We start from the raw sequence: 21,001 nt of genomic DNA, 5'->3' as shown, positions 1-21,001 counted from the left end.
TTTAAGGTCCTAAGTGAAAAATCACCAGTAACTGTCACACCTAGTGACTTGGAGCGAGGCATGGAGAGAAATGTACAAGTATATGTGAGATTTCAAAATGTAAGGATCTTTTTATGTACCCATCTTAGGAGCTGAGTCAGAGGAGTTTCTAGACAGGGAAATCACAAAGTCTCAGGATACTGCTTAGCCACTAGGGTATAAACACTGAAAATAAAACCTACTCAATCAAATAACAGTGCATTTGAAGTTCCAGCTGGTTTTCCTGACACCTAAGTTAGAGAAGAAATTATTGCATTCATTTCAGGAAAAGAAGGGAAAATAATTGATAATTAATTGATTCGCTAGGTCTAAATTCCATCTACCCCTATAATAGGTTTCTCATTTAATGAAGGATAACAGTGAGAAATATAGGAAGAAAAATAATTTGGTTTTTAAATGCTCACAGATTGTAGAGACCAGAATTCTTTGTGGGTGTTCCAAGATCCTGTTTTTCAGCAGTGCTGGGAAAAAACGAAGCTCCCATAGACTTAAGAGCAGAGGAAAATTAGCTTTTCAGAAAGATTTGCCCAGCAGTCTTGATTTGGGCACTTAGGAAACATTTCAAATCCTGAACACTAATTAAAGTTTGGAAAAATGGGCAAATCACCAGGACAGTCCTACAAACCTCTGTGCTCCTCAAACCAGCAGTTTTCCTGTAACCTTACCTGGGTCCAGGGCTGGCACCTCCCTTTGTGTGTGGCATTGAGAGCAAATTAGTGTGTGGAGAGGATGGGAAAGTCCAGGTGTCATGTCCTGAGAATACCTGAAGATTATTGCTGGAGCTCTCCAATAAGTTAACTTTGGGGAGGAAAAAAAAGCAACAAACAAATCCTCAGTGACTATTGCAGACAATATCTGAAGACAGCAAAAAGTGGGCAAGCTTAAGGCAGCAATCTGATCATGAGGTGCCCAACCACAAGTAACAGGACAAAAGTCCCAGCCACAGGTGAGAACGTAAAATTCCCATATTCATTTAGAGTAGCAAGGTGCCATCGCAATCCCAGGTGTGATACATGAGAAGACAGCATGACAGACATAGGATTTGCATTTCTGTAAATCTGACTAATAGTTTTTCATAACTGACATATGTCAGGCAATGTTTTGACACAGATTTTCTTATAATTTGAGCTAAAATACTTAATAAAGTTTTATAAATACTGTTCAATTCCTGGAAATTTTCAAGGCCAGGTTGAATGGAGCTTTAGGCAACCTGATCTAGTGGAAGGTGTCCCTACCCATGGCAGAGAGGTTGTAACAGGATGATCTTTAGGATCCTTTTAAGCCAAACCCTTCCATTATAAATACTTCCATTAAACAGGAATTCTTGCTAAATTATAATTAGCAAGCAGGTTACTTTATTCCTACTCTTCTTTCCCACTTCTTCTGAGTGAAGTAGAAACAATTTCTGGATGTGCCCCAGATCTAGAAAGGGAACAAGACTCAAAGGATGTTCTGACAATACCAAAACGCCTTCACCTCCTTCAGCTCCTCCTTTGACTTCAGAGCTCAACTGGGTCATGGCAGGACATGGAAAGAAGACCTGCAATGCTCTTTTTGTATAACTGGAAGCTTTAGGAAAGCAAGACCATACATTCTGGTTTATCACTAAGAGTGCACCCAGCTCCTGGTACCTCTTGTTCTGCTGCTTCAGTCACTCTGGGTGCATGAAGGGTTCTGTGCAGGCTGTCCCAGAGGCTCACCTTGCCCTTTGCTAGCCTGAGCTCAGCCTGGCTCCAGTGCTTGTGCTAACCTAAGGCAAGGGGCAGGCAGGCAGAGGCAGCAAAGCAGTGCTCCAGGAATACCTGTAGGGGAGTGATTCCTCTGCATGTAGGAGGGTGGGTATGGAGCAGCACGATGGCCTCGCAGGGCTGAGTATCTCTCACAGCTGTGGGGAGCCTGCGGAGCGGGCAGAGGCAAAGCTCCACTGTACTGGTAATTAGAGCTTCCCGAGGCACACATTGGGTCTGGGCTGGAAATCAACCAGCCACCCACTTCAAGGGAAAAGAGAGAACAAAACTATTACTATTGCTCCATTAAAGTGCTACAATGCAACTAAGAAATAACCAGCCTTCTAGCAGAATCAGCTGTGCCTCAGAAATACCAAGCATACTAAGATGCTGGTTTGTGAAACAACTGACAAAAAAATAGCAACCCTCCACTCCCCTCCCAACCCACCAACTCTGAAAACAAGACCCGAAAGCAACCAGAAAATGTCACAAACATTAAAGAACAAATGAAAGAAAAGCTATCAGTAAAACAAATGCAACTTTTGCTCCCCCCTCATTTTTTACCTGTTACCTATGAAAGATAATTTTATAGGCAACAAAAACATTCACAAATGCAAAAACAAAGGGGTAAGAAAACCCTTAAAATGTCATATATCTTCTTGGTTCCAGATTCCTTTTAATATTGAAAAACTGGATTGTATGGAAAACAATCCCTCTACAGGACCTCTTCCATTATTTCTTACTGTGAGGTCTCTTCAATCTTCTTATTTTTTTTAAAGGGTCCTCTCTATGAACACAATTCAGGACTCAGAAAGTGACCAGCAGGAATCAGTTAAGCAAAGCCCAGGTTCCCAGCACACATCATATCTCACAGAACCTGCAGTTGACATTAATAAAAACCTTACAGTGAGAATATGTCATATGTTGACCTTCAGAGACTGTCTCTGGAGCATCTTTAGAATGGTTTCTGAAAGGCAAAATACTTAGTGGTCAGTGTTCTCATTGAAAAATTACAGAAGTTATAACCAGAACTATTCATTAAAAATTGAAGAAGTGAGTAAAAAAGGAGGGAAATCCCTCTTCTTTAACCTTGCTAGGCAGCAGTAGAACCTTCCCACATTCTGCCAAAAAGGAAGCTGGACTTTTGTTTGATGACATAAACAAAAATGTTCCTAATTTTTTGCCATATCTGGGAGCTGAACATGGAATTCTAAATCTGCCTGTGGGCACCATTCCTGCTTGTAGGCAAGCAGAAGGCAGCATCCCCCCTTCCCCAGCTGGAAACCCTGATGCTGAGACACAGCAGCTTCTTAAGTGGTGAGAGGAATAAAAGGAAATACAGATTCTCCTGTGGGCACATGGGGCACTTCACATGTCAGAAGATAAAGCAGGTCCAAACAAAATTAATTAGAAATTATGGGATGGAATGTACCATTTGGATGCCACTGTGCATTAACATAGGTGATGCATAGAAAATTCTGCAAGATAAACTACAATTAATTTCTGATGGAAGCATTTGTGACATCTTACCTTTACTAAATCCATCATAAATTACCACACAGACTTAATAACAGCAGTGCAATTACATTACAGTTACAATGTAATTTCACTTCAACTATGCTTTTTGACACTTGGAGTTAACATTTTTTTCTCTCTGACCTATCAAATTACAGGATTCACTGGAGTGCAAGTACACTGTAGTGGACATATGTCAGGTACAACACTACTGGGAAAGCTCACACCATCTCATTTCAGGCTTTCTGTATAGACAGAGATAAATGCCAGGATCCTTGAAAACATGTTCACCCACTTCAGCACCTATTGTAATAATCATATAGTCTCCGCAATAATACCATTGGAGTGACTCTGGATTTAAGACAGCAGAAACAAGATACAGTCATGTAATTTATCTTTCATATGGTGATGTCACAGTTTTAACCATATCAGCAGCAAAAAGCTATTGGATCAAAAAAACAAAAGATGAACTCACTTTTCCTTTGCATCCAGGAAGGCTTTGGCAAAGGGATTATACTTGATTTTGAGAGCTGTTATCTTGAGTTTACAGAAAACAAGACATGTTAGTGAAAGCAATTTGAAATAGAAACTTGACAAAACATCCTCCAGAGTAATCTGAGTGGAACTCTCTGTGTTAGCCTAAAATATATCCCCACACTTGATGTTTCCCAGGGCTGGGTAGGAGACAGATTTGCTGTGTATTGATCAGTGCCACAGGCAAAAAACCAGCTGGGGCAGCCTGGCATGAGCTTGTCTGGTAAATGGGGTGGAATGGTGGACCCTTTCTAGAGGGTTTAAACACTGAATTCATATCAAGTACAAATAAAATCTGCAGCAACATTAACTAAGGGATGTGACACAGGAGTTAGCAATTCTTACAGTCCAAAGCATCCCTCAAGGGCAGAAATTTTCCCATTAAGTATTGTGTTATTCTGCAGTTATATGTATGATATAAAACATGGATGGATAGGGTTATCATTATGACTATCAGTTATTGCTGGAGAAAGATATTGGGCTTGACTGAAGGGCTGTTTGTCTTTTTTTTCCAGTAAAGGATTGGGATGCCAGGACAGATGGACCAGTCTGGAATAGCTATGGCAGTATATTAAGCTAAACCTGGCTTAGTACTGGAGCCAGACATTAGATTAGTCAATGTTCTACTGCAGAGAAAAGACAGAGTATTAGACTTGATGGAGTATTACACTGCATGGGATTGGTGGGGAAACAAGAAAATGGCACACTGGTCTTGCAGTTAATCAGCTTGTAGCAGATCTCATCAGTGGTGACCAGAGCACAGCGTGGCACCCGCCTACCTCTTCGTTCTGGTAGGCAGTCACCGCAATGAACTGCGTCTCAGGGAAGGAGCAGTTCATCACCATCCGGTGGGGGCCTCCTACGCGAACTATGTGCACCTGGGGCTCGTATTTGTGCAGGGAGTTCAACATTATCTGCAGGAAACAAAACAGAGAGACAGCCCCCAGTGCCACTATGGTACCTCACAGCCACCCCCTGGCTCTGTGACAGAGCAGTTGTCACTGCTGAACCTCCCAAGCCAGCGACTCCTGAAGCAGGAGGGCAGGTGCCTTCTTCCCCGGCAATAACCACAGGGCTGAACAGAATGAGACTTCACTGGACTGGATTTAAGGCTTTGGATGCAGCAGCAGCACCGAGTATTTGTGTTAGCAGCTATGACCCTCAAACCACTGGGCTCCAACTGCACTAGAGGCTGCTGAAGCATCTCAGGGACACTCTTTGTCCTGCTTCTGCTGTATGAAAGATTCAGAATCACCCTCACAGAAAAGGTGCCAGGATGAAGCTAAGGCAGTCCTGCAGTCTCCTCTCTGGGCAAGATAAAGTGTATCTAAACAGGCCTTGGCAGCTCCAACCTGGCACTAAAAGCTCTGAATAGCATTGATTCCAGGAAGTCTATTAGGTTCTTTTATTTGCTCTAATGTAAGAAAAGTATTCTTTTTTTTAAATTTGTACTTTGCAAAGTGATGCATACATACATACATTCATATATACATACCTATATATACAAATAAGAAAGAACACAGCTATTAGCAGAAAACTGATAGTCATCAGTTTCTAATACTGTCACAAAAGGGGCAGCTGAAGTATAGAGTGGGGACATGGTTTACTTGAACTCTGTGGTGATGATTTCAAAAGAAAGCAAAGGAAGTTTCAGTCATTTGTTATTTAGCAACTTTTGTTTGGATCCTGTTTCTCATACAGCTTTTTCTCTCCTACTTTCTACTATTTTCTTGACCTTCATATATATACAGTGCTCCCCTGATTTTTTCCCCAGGGACTCTTTGACCCTCCAAGTTGGCTGTAGCTTTTTTCTCCCAAGTGCATATTTTTCTATGCTTTTGACTTTTGACTTTTGACTTTTCTGAGATCCTAGACACACGACAAGCATTTGCAAATTCAGATCCTGTTCTATGCTCTACAATAATTCTTGTGTGCTGGTTCCATATGACTAAGGAAAAGTCAGATCATCTTCCTGTTCTCCAATCTGTAAAACCTGAGATAATTTCCTCATCAGAGCACTAAGCTTACGGAGGTACCTCACAAACCTAATGGAAATAACAGATTGAAAGCACATAACATTTACATGAAAGAAATTGATTCTGGGCTGACAAGTATTATCCACTGTAAGAGTTTTGTACCAAACAAACAAGTGAACAAAAGGTCTTGTGCAACATTTTGTCTTTAGATGCATCATCAAAAATAAAATATGAAACAAAATTAATTTTCCTGTTTGCATTTTTAAGCAATTCAAAGAGAAAGTCACTTATTTCTGGTACATGTGGTTTCTTTCCAAAGGCCAAAGCTGATTCAATAGAATATTGATAATTATCATGATGCAGAAACAGACATAGTAATTATTTCATTTAGGAGCAGCCTTTTATTCTGCCATCTGACTCCTGCCAACATTCCACTTACACCAAACAACATTGGGGAGCACAACAAAAACCTAATACCCGGGGCCACTTTTCCCTTTTTCCCCCTTTCTCTGAAGTCCTATGTAAAAATCCCCAGCACACAAGACCAAATCTGAAAAGACCCCTGACGATTAATAAACCACAGCACTCTGTCTCTCTTAACATCAAGAAGTCCATTAAAATCTGAAAGTGCCAATTAAGGCCTGTTTATCCCTGTTTACATTTGGCCTCCAGAGAATAATTGGCATCTGTGGGTGAAGAGGCCTGTAAGGGCTTCCATAATTATATAAATGTACCCTTGATATTTCTTGATTTGTAGGTGCTTGCAATTGAAGCCAAAAGGTGATGTGGAAACATCAGGCCATACCTGCCCATTCCCATTGAGCTTGTTGGTAAGTTTGACTTTGCTGAAGGAAATGGCAGCTTTCATCCAGTGGGCCCCAAAGTTGGGAGAGTCTGGGTGGATGTAGACACAGCTGTGGTTCGGTGTCTCTGGTTTCCCAGCTGGCACCCATTCTCCATTGATGTACTTCCAGCGGTGGCCATCAGTCGGAACAAAGTCCAGCAGGAAGGAGTACATGGCATTTGGATCCAAGCCTGACACACTGATCTTCAAAACAGGGAACATCCGCCTGGCCAGGGAAACAAAAACCAGGACACCACTGGAAAGTGCTCTTGAAAGACTCTCCTCAGTATGTTTGTTTCCAGATGCTCACTGACTAGCTCAGTATAAAAAACATCCTCCCTTCCTTCAGTCCACCCTTGCCATCAGACCTTGCATTTGGCAGTTTATCCAGTAATTTGTTCCCATACTTCCATATTCCCTGACCTCAGCAGCTTGAACATGTCCTTTTGCTTTTAGTTCCATCTTACATGAGAGCTCTAAACTTCTACCCAGCCTTTCATTATCTTGTGTATTTAAAACTGAAATCCTGCCTTTGCTTCGTTTTGGGAAAATGGTCCTTTTGTGCCCAAAGGTCCAATGCCACCTTTCCTCAATCTCCTGTTATTATATTGTTTTTTCTTTTGTAAAGGAGATTTGCAGGAGCTCACAACTTGATTTTCAGTGGGTTTTTATCTGTCCCAGTGCTTGTGATCGATGCCACACAGCTCTGAATTGGCACCTCAGGGCCTGAAAATCTGCAGCAATAGAGCTAGTAGGGCTCCAAGACTTTCAGCAGCTGGGAATAACATGTGGACATCAGAACAGAGGTGTCTCCCATAAAAGGTATTCCTAGTCATTAAGCTTCTTAGCTTGTCAAGGAATACATGAAATTGGTGTTACATATCACCTCCTACATTCCTCTTCCATGAGTAACCAGCCTCCCTGCCCCAGACATCTCCATGCTGACCTCTTCTGGCAACTGCCATTTCTCCATGCCACATTTTTATGGACCATAAATTCCAACGAAAGCAAACGAATCTCTGAAGCCCTTTGCTCTATGGGTACAGAGAGAGTACACTGAGCAACCAGAGACATACCCTGTGGTCCGTAGCCATGGGGTTAAGGTAAGGTCATTCTTGAGACTTAGGCAGCCATACAAGACATCCAAAATACCTAAGAAGGGACCTGAAACTCCAGGCTGTCTCAAAGGACACTGGAAGCCTCTTCCCCTGCAATCATACTCTCTAATGACACCCAAATGCAAATGGCTAACAATCATGACATCCCACTCACCTGTCTGGATACCTTGATATAGTTTTTGCTGCATGTATTCAGCACCTTCTGCTGACAGGAAAAGACAGAATTTGAGAAATTTGAGATTTTTCATCTAATATTAATACTTGCTGATACAGGGTCAGTGCAGTATTGAAGAAGATATCATAGAATGGTTTGGGTTGGAAGGGACCTTAAAGATCATCTTGTTGCAGTCCCTGGATTGGTGTCCCCAGCACATTCCACTGGACCAGGTTGCTCCAAGCCTCATTCAGTCTGGCCTTGAACCACCTCCAGGGATGAGGCATCCACAGCTTCTTGGGGCAGCCTTTTCCAGTTCATCACCACTCCTTGTATCACTCCATGTCCTTATAAAAAAATCCCTCTCCAGCTCTCTTGCAGTCCCCTTTAGGTACTGGAAGGATGCTATGTCTCTCTCCACTCCAGGCTGAGCAACCTCAGCTACATAAGCTTTTCCTCATAGGAGGGGTTCTCTCCTCCAGACTTGCTCCAACAGGTCCATGTCCTTCCTGTACTGGAGGCTCCAGAGCTGGATGCAGCACTCCAGGTAGGGTCACAAAGAGTGGAGCAGAGGGTTACACGCCCCTCCCTCACCCTGCTGGCTGTGCTGCTTTAGATGCAGCCCAGGATGTGTTTGGCTTTCTGGACTGTCAGTGCGCATTGCTGGGTCATGTTGTGCTTCTTGCCCACCAACACTCCTGAGTCCTTGTCCTCAGGATTGCTCTGAACCTATTCTCCATCCAACCCGCATTTTAACACAGAACCACAAAGTTCACTTTATGAAGTCTGTGCAGGCCCTGCTCTCAAACCTATCCAGATCCCTCTGGATGACATCCCTTCCCTCCACATGTCAACTCGAGCACACACCTGGGGGGTGCTGGCAAACTTGCTGATGGTGTGCCCCTGTCACCAACAAAGGTAATGAAAAGCTCTAGTCCCAGTACTGATCCCTGAGGAGCAGCACTCCCCACTGGTCTCCAAAGTACTGTGAGCCACAACCTTTCTAGTTAAATAGAAGCTTAATCAAGGATTTACACACTATACGTGTCTTTCTGATCAGGATGCACCAAACTGGGATGTGATAAAAAGTATGGAAGCATTGCTCCTTCCAATGCTTAGATCTCCTCCAGTCAAGGTTTAAAGGAACACATTTAGATACATAGCTGAAATTTAATTAGAGGAGAAAATTAATCCACATGAAAATTTAATTTCACTAGATTGTGCAGAGCTGTTTGTGTTACACGCAGATTGTTAATTCCTCTGCCCACAATGCAGGCAGGCTGCTCTGCCTTTTTATTTGAGAGGCTCAAGTTTATCCTCAAAGGACCTATAGACCAATCCAGAAGAGAATACTGTCACCATCCATTTTAACCTCCTGTAGCACTAAGATTAGAGCACTTCCCTGTGTTAACCGGCTTTGCTCCCGGTAATTCCCTGCCTCACTTGGACCAGCATGTTTTGACTGTACAGACTCTAATGATGGAAAACTTACCACCTAACATGTTCTGCTGATTAAGTGGCTTTACTGTTAAAATCTGTCTTTTAGCATGGCAAATTGTGATTTCTCCAAATTTGTTTCAGTCAGAATGTTTGTTTCAATGATCAGGTAGGTGCACACGTGACCTCCATCACTGCAATAGCCAAGCACTTCATCCTCTTCATTTTATTTGGAGCAAATCTGCTGCAATTACTCCACAGTACAGACCTTGAGTGGGAAGATGTTTGATATCAAATTTGAATGTGCAGTAACCAGTGAAGTTGCTTTGGCATTCAAGCCTGGGAAGTGCTCCTTTTCCCCCACTCATGGCTGCCTGCACTGATCCCATACAGATTCTCCCCATATACAGAGGGGAACAGTGACACCTCCCTGTCTCCAGGCAATAACAAGGATTGCAAAGTCTCAGGATACTGCTTAGCTATTATGGCATAAACACTGGGAGAGGAAACCTGCTCAGTCAGATAACACTGCATTTGATATTGAAGTGTCAATTGAATTCAATAGGTCTGAGTAAAATAGGAGATGGTTTCCCACTGTATCAGCTAGACCCACTGGGATGTATTTTGTGATACAGCACATGTTTCAATGTTAATGATGTCTATCCTGTTCAGAATATTTCCCCTAGGCATATTGCTAGGGCAGGTGATTATTACAATGAAGTATGATACAGCCATGGAGACATATCTGTATATTAACACTGAAGTTGGTTCATCTAACTGTGACATTTTGGGACCCTCGGTACCAATTAGAGATGACTCAGAGCAGATAGAATTGTGCATGCTAGAATTTGACACTTGAGAAACACTAATCAATTAGACTTTCTTTCTCTGGGACACTCCTGTATTGGGTTTCTCTCTAATTTCTGAGCTTTGCTGACAAAGTGTCTGTCCACACCAACTGTTTTAGTTTTCACAGGTTCAGGTTGGCTCTTCTCTCTCATTGTTGAACACAGTTTTCAAAAGTATTCATCTACCCTTCAGCAAGAATGGTTTAGTTGTACTCATTTAGCAGCAGCAGAATAAGATCAATATTTTTTTCAACTGAGACTCTCTCTGGAGACAATCACTGAAGAATTCTGAACCTGAGAAAAACTCAGCACTCACAGGAAATTGTCTCAAGTTTGTCTTCTTTTGAATAGCATGGTTCAGAGTCCTTTGCTTGAGGCCAGTCTGTATTTTCTTTGTTTTAGTATGATGCTGTGTTTTTGGATGAAAAATACTTTCAGAAATGCAGAGATACTTTTTCATGGTCTCTGCTACAGTAACTATGTTAAAAGGATAAATGCAAATGGCAGTGTGACATACTTTTGTAATTTTTAATCTTGCTGTAGCTTAATCATAAGGAATTCTATTCCTGCTCTCACTGACATTTCTAGAGATGACACTGACTATAGGAAAAGTAGAATCAGGCTGATAAGGAGTGTATAAGTTAAAATTAAAAAATCAGGCAGCTTAGACAATGAAATAAAAAGTACCCAGGCATATTCAGATAACAAAATATTCCCTTACCAACATTATAAAAATATTTTATCTACACACTCACCCTGACATTTCAGAAGGAACTAGTATCACCATGAAGTCATGATTTTCATTAGCTGTGAGGAAAGAAACTGAAAAAACCCTGTTGGTAAGGTGTGATTCTTTGTACCAATTTAATTAGTTGGCGACAAACCCATTTTAGTCCCTTACACTGCTAAAGAGACAGTTTAATCTACTGTACACCAAGTGAAAGTCCACTTGGAAATTATCTGTAGCCTAACAGCAGTTTTCAAAGCAATTTAAATGAAGCAAAAGCAGTTTCACAATATAACAAGAACCTCAGCAGCAGATTTATATCAGCATAGGTTGTTAGGAGGAATCAGAATGGCAACAATGCTCTTACACCAAGAGCTGGTACTTTGGGAAGGTAACTTCTCTCTGCAGAATCACCTTGCTGAGCCAATAGACTAGATTTTTCATTTTTACTTCTTTCACCTATGTCCCTAATTAAGTTACAGTCAACAGTAATTTCCTCTACAAATTCTGCAAAATCAAAGTCTGCAAAATTACTGAAAGTCACACCACATGAATAAATCTTTCTCTGTGACTCTTAATTTCTCTCTTCTATGTGGATCTCCTGAGAGCTCTTGTAAAACATGTGCATGTTGAGGAAACAGCTGGGGTGGGCAGCAGCAAAAGGCTGGTGAAGATAAATTAAATAAAAACCTTAGCGCCACTGTGCAAATCTTATTCTGGTAGCTGCTTGTCTGTTATGGGTTGGACTCTGTTCAGTTCAGTTCAGAGCAGAACCTCTGTGGAGAGCCTTCTTCAAGCTAGTGCCTGATTCAGAATTAGCATCCTTCTCACCAGATTTTCCACTCTTTTCCTGTACCTTTCTGTGTTCCCCAAATAGTAAGACATGTGATCCATTTATACCACAATGTTTTCCCCTTCTTAAACAGTGTATACTAAGCAATATTCCACACTTGTTTCTAAGGGCACCAGCAACAACTCTGGGACCATGCAATTCAGACTGCACATACAGACAGAGCACATAGGGCAGTTTCATTGCACCCACTGTGGTACTGGCTGCTCGTACAAGCTGTTAATAATACCCAGAGGGATGGGAACTGCAGCTGGGTCTAACACTACCAATCTGCTTCTGTGCAGTAATTTGAAGCCTACAGATGAGGACTTGCTAATATAGACTGATGATTATTAGCAATAAGAAGCCATTACAAAGGTTTTGAGAGGTATTCTCTTGCAAAAGTTTCCTTTTTATGCAATCACAAGTTAGTCTATCTATTTTTCCAGCATGCTTCTTAGGAGGAATGGTTTGGCAGTGACCAAAAAGAAGCAAGGTCACCCCGTCTTTTTCATACACTGGTTTTAGCAGACTGCAAGGCTGCAGTCCCCTATAAACTCTGGTGTGCTCACTGCAGTTCTCTCGAGTCTGCAGACACAGTTTATTACTGTAGAGCTTACCCCCCCTGGCTGTCACCTCCACGAGCCCACAGTGCTGAGCAGATCACTCACCTGCCATTCTTGGTCACGATCATCTCATTAGTGACTTCCCTGAATCTCTGCCAGAGCGTTGCATCCTCCAAGACAACCTGGAGCTGTTTCTCTGTGGGGTCGCCTTTGTCTCTCCCAGCCCGGAGTTCACTCTCCACTACGCTGAGGAGCCTGGAGATGGTGCAGTCGCTGGGTTTTCTGCAGCCCAGCTCTGCCATGACAGCTTTACTGCCAGAAACTTCAGGTAGCTGCTGAAAAGACAAAAATAATAAGCCAAATTAAAAAAGAAGTCAATTCATTGGGCACCGTCTGACAAACGTGCTCTCCACACTCTTTTGCCACTGCCTAGCTCTTTCCCCTGGAAGTCCCAATGGGCAGTGACACCAGTGTGTGGAGGTTTACGCACACGCTCCACACAAAAAGAGGACTGTCTCCTAATTACCTGTTAGACAGTCAGGTGGGTGGCTGGCTGATGACTCAATTGGCTGCCTTGAAAGAAGAGTCCTCCATCCAAATTAGCATGCTTTTATCTTTTTTCAACCTGAAGTGTGTCTAATTGTTCTGCTTGAGAACCAGGTTTCCATTAATGAAAATGGTTTCATTCCCAGACTGAAACAATGCATGGAAATTGCATTCACGCTGGTGTGGACTCTAACTGAAGGAGCTGGGAAGAGTCAAGATAGTTACACAGAGAAGGTTGTCTTAAAATATTTTCACCATGAATGTTGCATAAATGCATTAACCTCATTCCTCTACATTCCTAAATCAAAATATAATATTTAAATACCCTTCTGCACGGAGGTTTCAGTGCACAAGGAGAAGGCAGCATCTCTAAGCTCCATTGTTGATGGATATTGTGTCCATCCCTTGGTCCCACTGTCGTTCACAAAACAGGTGGCTGAATGCCCCTCTGGCTGCATTTCCAGTGACAGACCACACACTTCTGGGGCTGGGATGAGCTTAACTGTCTGAGACCTGGCACTGCTGACAAGCTCAAGGTCCATCTAAGCAAAAGCTCCTTTAGCATCCCAAAATGTCATTCCCTCTCACCTGAACCTCAGACCTTCTCTGATCCAACAACATATGCCCTCCACAAAAAAGACACCATTTTACAGAGAACTCCAACAATTTCAGCATTCAAGGAGAGAAGACATGTGGGTTCAGTCCCCTGCTGGAGGGTTAAGTGGAAGCCCCACAAATAACAGTGACCTGTAAACACTGGGCTTTGGAATAGAACAAATGCTGGAGTACCTAACTTTTCCTGATACATCTATCTCTTATGTCTTTAAAATTTCCAGTCTGTTGGACAAGGCACAGTCAGGGACTTGATTATGAAAACATAGTCCTAGAGGTCATTTTTAGACAAATACATTTTCTGTCTGCTTATTGAGAATTTTGCAGTCTTTCATTCAACAGTCCCTGCTGGATTTCTGTGCTTCTGTCTCTTTTAGAAAGACAAAATGATTTGGTGGACCTTTTTGGGGATTTTTACAGACAAAAAAGAGCATGGCACACTTCATAAAAGAAAATTTAAGTTATATCCATCATTTGACAAAGCTCAACCGATTTGCCTTTAAAAAAACTGAGAGGTACCATCCACCTAAACAGCAATGGCCAGAGCTTGATGGCACCTTATTTGGCACCCTTGCAACCCAAATAATTCTGTGATTCTATGTTGCTTTCAAACTTCACATTCTGACACCTCCTCCCCTCTTCTTTTTTTAATTGTCAACTGATAACCAAAATACCTAGATTATTCTATAAGTGAACCCAGGTGAGTTACATTAGTAGGTGTCAGTTAGCAAGTTCTAGTTAATAAACAGCCCACTTTCACTGCTGAACAACTAAAGAATGTACTTCTAATCTATAGGATATTTGGGTACCTGGAAGGGTATCACTTTGCATTTGGAAAAATAATTGCATCTCAGGTATGGTGGTGTAAATGGAATATTTTTATGTTTGGGTTCCCCTTTCCAAATACTCAAAGAGGAGAGAGAAGCTACTGCTGTAATTTTTCCCCACATGTGATCAAATGGCATAGAAAATGCCTGGGAAAATATATGAGAGAATTTAAAATTTTATTATACTATAGATGCAAATAAACAGAGAAATTTGAGCTGCTGAAAGTACCGTGAATTTTAATTAAACATCTTCAGGTTTTCAGGAACTTCTAAAACAGGTATATATTACTTTGGGATTTTTTTTTCAGCTGAAGCCCTATTTCCATGCAGCCTGTTTAGATACAGTTGCTCAAAGATTAGGATATTCAAAGTTAAGGCAGGTAAAGAGACAACAGCTCATAAAAGCCATAATAATCCAGTAGTTACACACAGTTCTTTCTATAGACAAATAAAAAGAGAAGCAACCTGGCTTTCAGAAGTACTCACTGCCCATCTCTCCTGCAGGGCTGTGAGTGGAGTGATACTGGATAGAGCCTCAAAAAATCAGATCCCATCTACCTTCCTCAAGATGCTTAGAACTTAAAGGAAACCAAAAGCATATGATAAAGCAACAACAGTTCACATTGGTGCAAGAGTTTCCACATGAGGAAGTGAAAGTCTCTCACCAGCAGACACTGGTACATCACTACCATAAAGTAGTGGGTAGTAGTAGGTAAAGAATATGCTCAGCAAAAATGGATTGGAAATGGAGGCTGCCATAAAGCAAAAGAAAGGCAGGTCCTGCTTGGAGAGCACTGCTTGCCCAAAGCACTCCTGGGACTGAGCTGTGGAGAAGAAGGGCTGTATGGAAGGAATGGATAATGGACCTATTCCAGTAATGGGTTGGGATAAGAATTTTTCATCAATAAGACTGGATTTTTTTACAGATAGCATCCCTAAGGGAGAAGCATGAATGTTTTAACTTTGGAGTATCATACTAAAACTTGTATTCTGCACAGTAATAAAATGCACTTTCAGATCCCAGAAGTGGGTAACACTTGTGTGCTTATGGTTACCACTCATACAAGGTGTCTGATTCTTGAAAGTCTAGTGTCCAGAGGAAAAAATAAACCACAAATCTAACATCTTAAGATACCTGACTTTCACACAGTTTGAATTTTAGTAATTATGTTACCATAGCTCAGGACATCTGAAACCATAACTTTTTCCAAAATGAGAGTAGTTACCTGTGGTTGGTTAGTGGGAACAGCCCAATTACTATTCTCAGCATGGGGAAGGTTGTTTCAACTCTAAGAGTTCAACCTAAGAGCAATTTATGTTGTATGTAGCAGAAGGCAGAGTTCACCACTGACATATCTTTCCATCTTTCCAACCTAAAAGAATTAATCAAAAAAAAAAAAAACAAAATGTTTACACATATGCAAGCACATGACCAGCTGAATGTACTTGGGCCTGAGATTTTACTTAAAAACATACTTCCAGATTCCATGAATGAGACTTCTTTGCATTGTGCACTGTCTCTGTGTCACACAGCTGCCCTGGGAGAGGGCTGCAGAACAGAAACCAGAGAGATTCAGAATCACAGTTATTTGTTTATTGTTGGCTTTTCCCTTAACAAAAATATTACCTGTGGAAATTTACTTTGAATCTTTAGCCTGTTTTAGGAGACGTGAGAGACATCCTCTAATGTTTTGTCCCTCCATTCACCTAAATAAAAACTTGGAATGCTTTCCAAACAACCCTTCTTTATCCTACTTTCTTTCAAGATTAATTTTTCCATGTCTACAAGTGCTGGAACAGAGGCCCAAACAGATTAATGTCACTAGCTGTAGGTATTGCCAGGACAGAGAGAACAATCCATTCTCAGATGTAGGTAATTTCTTGGGCTGGATGCTAAAATTCCCTGAACCTAACATTTGAAGAAAAGGTAGCTTTGACTTACAGAGGAGCACAGTAGATGTTTCTGGTGTCTGACAGCCAGTGTCACTGCAAGGGGGGACTGTTTATTGCCCCTCTTGCACTTACCACCCATTTAATTGGACAAGCAAATCAGTAGGGGTGGAAGAAGGAACAGAAAATGCCCCTACAAAACCTGTAAATTTGAAAGCTTTCCCTGAAACCCAGCTGGGAGAGCTGGGCCCTTCCAAGCAGGTATCAGACTCCTTGTGGGTCATAGACAGGCAGAACTAGCTCAGAATGCAAACTCAACACTCATGATCATCTCCAATTCACTAATAAGAATTTAGTACCTCACATTTTAAATGAAGCAATGAGGACCGGGGAGAGCAGTGAAAGAGCAATCAGAACAATCCTGCAATTCTTATTAGACTTCACTCACTAAGTTTCAGCAGGAAAAAGCAAGGGGTTATTTTTGACTTTCTAATTAAGCTTGTTCTTATATGCCCCTGGCCACCAGCTGGAGAGGTACACAGAAAGGAAGGGGGAAAAGCAAACAAAAAAAAAGGCAATTAAAGAGGCCTGTCTTGCCTTGACATTGGATAGCTGTTTTTTGGCCTTTAGCTGCCTGTTTCCAAAGAAAAGGCAGCCCTTCATCATTAGATGAAATTGCAGAAAATAAAACTCATTCTTTCCATCTCCAAAGCTCTCACTGCAGCATTCAACTAAACCCCCTCTGAACACTGAGTCCCAACAACACAGGGAAATGTAACCTTTATCACCATGACACTCCAAGGAAATCAACACCTATCAACTACCACAGAAAAATTGACAAAGGATAAAAAGACAGCTGCTTTCCTTCTGTTTTTTAATCATGTGTCTAGCCCCTTAAGAGATTGCTAGGCCAGAGGAGACTTAAAGAAGATTAGCCTTTTCATTAATGTCAGGGTGAGGGCACAGTTTCAATAACTTCCCCTGGGTATGTTTTTAGCAGAAAAGCACACAGCTTGTTTGAGTGGTACCTCCCTGTCTGGTGTTATAACTGAGATTATACTGAGATTAATTCTGAGCCCAGAGAGCAGGGAAGGTTTTCTACAACAATCTTTCTGCTTTTTAAAAGGAGAAGGAAGAAAAAAAACCAAACCCAAATAAAAAACCTTAATGTAGTGTGATGGGTTGACCCTGGATGGGTGCCAGGTATCCGCCAAATGATGGGTACCGCTCTGTCTCTTCCATCCTCTGCCCTCCTCAGCAGGGACAGAGAAAATGTTACAAAAGGATCATGGTTTGAAATAAAGGCAGGGAGAGATCACTCACCAGCTGCCAACATGGACAAAGCAAGCTTGACTTGGGGTAATTAATTTATTACCAATCAAAACTGAGTATAAGCTAATAAGAAATAGAACCAAATGTTAAAACACCTTCCCTCCACCCTTCATTTATTCCTAGGCCTAACTTTTCTCCTGGTTTTCTCTTCTCCTTCCCTACCAGTGACCTTCTCAGGGGAAGGGCTCCTCACACTCTTCCCCTGCTCCAGCATAGGAGTCCTCCTACAGAAAACAGTCCTCCATTAACTTCTCCATCAGTTCTTCCCACAGCCTTCAGTTTTTCACATAGTGCTCTAGTATGGGTCACTTCTATGGGGTGCAATCCTTCAGGAACAGGCTGCTGCAGTGCGGGTCCTCTGCAGGGTCACAAGTCCTGCCAGCAAACCTGCTCCGGTGTGGGCTCCTCTGTCCAGGAGTCTGCTCCAACTTGTGTCTCCCACAAATCACAGCCTCCTATGGGCATCAAGCTGCTCTGGCAGGTGGGTCTCTCTATCCCCATGTATCTCCATGGGCAGCTGAGGCACAGCTGCCTCACCTCATGGGCTGCAGAGGAATCTCTGCTCTGGTACCTGGAACACCTCCTGCCCCTCCTTCTCCACTGACCTTTGTGTCTGCAGGGCTTTTTCTCTCACAAATTCTCTCCCATCTCTTTGGCTGCGGTAGTGCAAGGGTTGTTTCTCCTCAAATACATTACCCCAGAGGCACTACCACACTTGCTGGTGGGTTCAGCCTGGGCCAGCAATGGGTTCATCTTGGAACCAGCTGGCCTGGGCACTATCAGTGTATGGGAAGCTTCTGGCAACTTCCCAGGGAAGCTACCCCTGTGGCCCCCCCTCACCAAAACATTGACAGCAAACCAAGTATATGTAGTCAGGCTGGTGATGAATGTAACTTAGTTTATTTTAAACAATAATTATAATTTTCCCTCATTTGTTTTTTTTTACTTGAAGATCTTCAGCAATGTCTTCAGACATGAATTACAACCTAGAGGAAGAAACTATTACTGTTCGCATCTTTAAGATAAAGAAAATAATTTTAAAGGTAAGAGATTCTAAGCAAAGCTTTAAGTTCTACCTACAACATTTCACAACAAAAGTAACACATTCAATGTTTATTGGGCAAACCAAACATGCACTTTTGACCTGGATGTGTTGGTTAAAGCTAATGATGAGGGTTAACAAGCTACAACAATAACTTCATTGAAGCAGTTGATTCTGTCAAAAGTGGTAAGCCTGACACATCCTGTTACACACAAACAGAAACCACAGGAGCACATGCCCATCTTAAAATACTTTCTTTTCACACCACATATTGCATCATAGAATAGTTTGGGTTGGAAGGGACTTCGAAGATCTTCTCATTCTAGCCCCCTGCAATGGGCAGGGACACCTTCCAAGTTGCTCAGATCTCCATCCAGCCTGGCCTTGAACACTTCCACGGATAGGGCATCACGAGCATCTCTGGGCAATCTGTTCCTGTGCCTCACTACTCTCATAGTAAAGGATTTCTTCCTAATCCTTAATCTATACCTCCCCTCTTCCAGTATGAAGCTGCTCACCCTTGTCCTGTCATTATGTGCCCTGTACAATGCCCCCCTCCATCTTCCAGTACTTCCCAGCTTTTAAGGCATGACAGCCCCTCAGCTGCAATAAAATCATGCTGACCAGGTGATACTTTCATTGTACCATTTTTACACTACCCCATGTTACTCCACACTTATTCCCACAGAGGCTTTGAAGCATGAATTCTCAGGAATAACTTCTCTTAGAGATGCCACAAGGGAATGCAAGAGAAACTTAAAAGGGTTTCAACCAGGCTAACTTAAAATAGCAATCCCAAAGATTGGCAGCTTAGATAGACTATTCCATCTCTAATTCACCAGCAGCTAACTTCTGAAAAGTGAGAAAACCAGATTTTTTTTCCCTTTAGGAATCTCCAGCACTTCATGCTGGGCAGTTACAAGCCTGTACCCCCACACATATTGCAATCAAAGCTGAGCTCAACAGGAAAGGGATGGCTCACATCCATGAAATACCTTCTCTTGCAAATCAGACCTCAAGGAAGAAGGGAAAGGGGTAGACATTACAGCAGCTTTCCATGAGCCTTGTCACTGAATTTGAATGCTGGTGACTTTGCAAGGCAATGAGACTCAGGAACTAGATGCTCTAGCAGAACTGACAAACCATTTCAGAGCATTTCTAAGGTGCAAATTCATGCATCAACAGAATGCGCTTTAGGGCAGCTGATCATTGTTTAGGGATTTCAAATGAAGATTTCACCTTTTTTTTTTTTTAATCATTCAAGTATTAAGATCTCAGCATGAATGAAGTGGCAAAGTTCAACAGCTTTATTGTTATGCAGGAGGTTGAGTTAGGCAAGCAAAATACCTCTAAGCTATTAGACACGGAAAGGATTTATTGCCCTTTGAGAAATCGCAGTTGCCTTCATATGACAGATGCATCCAGCTTTTCAACATTCCTGGGACACTAACCTTTTTAAAAAGATAAAATGCAAACCCTTAGGTTTCTACACTACAGAAGACAAGCTACTGCTAGTATTCCAAACACAACTTTGGAGTTTCCTGTAGGACAGAAATTTCAGTTCCGTCATCTGTGAGACAGAGCTTGCTTAGAAGAACAATAAAAAAAACAACAAAAAAAAAGATAAGTGAAAACTTAACACAGTCTCCCACAGCACACAAGTCTCACCACCACCCTTGCAGACAGGGAAAAAACCCATCTGCCTGTCAGTTAGGAGAAAGTGTAACTTACCATGAACAGCCTAATGCACACACAGCCTTGATACACTGCCAAAGAATATTAAACCATGCCAGGTCTTTGATGCATAGTAGGCAAACACTTAAACAGACCAGCTCTTTGAAAGCTAATAAAAATAAAATAATTGCCTCTAATTATTTTTAACACAACTTCATAAATCATTGATAATTTACTTCATTTACATTTTATTGAGTGTACATCAGCACTCAAAGCATATTTATTTCAGAAGCATGTTACTTCCTGTTGTCTTTGCTGACAGAATAACACCAGGTGTTATTTCCTCTGTAGCATGGATAGCTAAGGATAGCTTGTTGGCATACCTAGGTTGACTCTTGAGGTCAATACGTAAGAAGTAATAAAAATATCATCCTCACTTTAACAACTCCACTCATGCCAACCAGATGTCTAGGTGCCTGTAACTGCTGGATGAAGCTGCTGCAAAACATTCGTGACACAAAAAGTCCCCCAAGCAGTAAAAGTTGTGTGCACAGCAAAGGAAGTGAGGACAGGACAATAATTTTAAATAAACCAAACACACAAACAAAAGGAAACAAACTACCCACAGCAATTTCAGCATCATCAGGAGAATCAGCATTGCTTAAAAATCCCTAAGAACATTAAGAACATTGACCATAAGAACAATTAATTTAATGCAGTGATAACTTTATTGAAGGAAATAAACAGCATTTGTAAGGGTTTCA

At 41.8% G+C, this 21,001-nt stretch overlaps 1 protein-coding gene across 2 annotated transcripts in view; it reads right to left on the bottom strand.

Moving 5' to 3' along the window:
• TBX19 (T-box transcription factor 19) overlaps window positions 1–20,951 on the bottom strand; it is a 29,223-nt gene extending 8,272 nt beyond the window's left edge. The window contains exons 1-9 of one of the 2 annotated variants that reach the window (XM_085571711.1): window positions 15,526–20,951; window positions 12,841–13,062; window positions 12,420–12,649; window positions 6,597–6,861; window positions 4,595–4,729; window positions 3,757–3,818; window positions 2,672–2,733; window positions 1,842–2,030; window positions 705–837 (exon numbers count right to left, since the gene is read on the bottom strand). In XM_085571711.1, the coding sequence (XP_085427837.1) occupies window positions 705–837; window positions 1,842–2,030; window positions 2,672–2,733; window positions 3,757–3,818; window positions 4,595–4,729; window positions 6,597–6,861; window positions 12,420–12,616 (1,043 nt within the window). In that variant the 5' untranslated portion in view covers window positions 12,617–12,649; window positions 12,841–13,062; window positions 15,526–20,951. The remainder of the gene's footprint in view (window positions 1–704; window positions 838–1,841; window positions 2,031–2,671; window positions 2,734–3,756; window positions 3,819–4,594; window positions 4,730–6,596; window positions 6,862–12,419; window positions 12,650–12,840; window positions 13,063–15,525) is intronic. The other variant, XM_031504018.3, reaches the window with a different exon arrangement.
• Window positions 20,952–21,001: the final 50 nt, after the last annotated feature.

This window comes from Lonchura striata, chromosome 1, assembly GCF_050655825.1.
Source record: "Lonchura striata isolate lonStrDom1 chromosome 1, ASM5065582v1, whole genome shotgun sequence".
NCBI classification, from domain to species: Eukaryota; Metazoa; Chordata; class Aves; order Passeriformes; family Estrildidae; genus Lonchura; species Lonchura striata.
The sequence above is the reverse complement of the archived record's forward strand: the minus strand, read 5'-3'. Positions and strand labels throughout refer to the sequence as shown.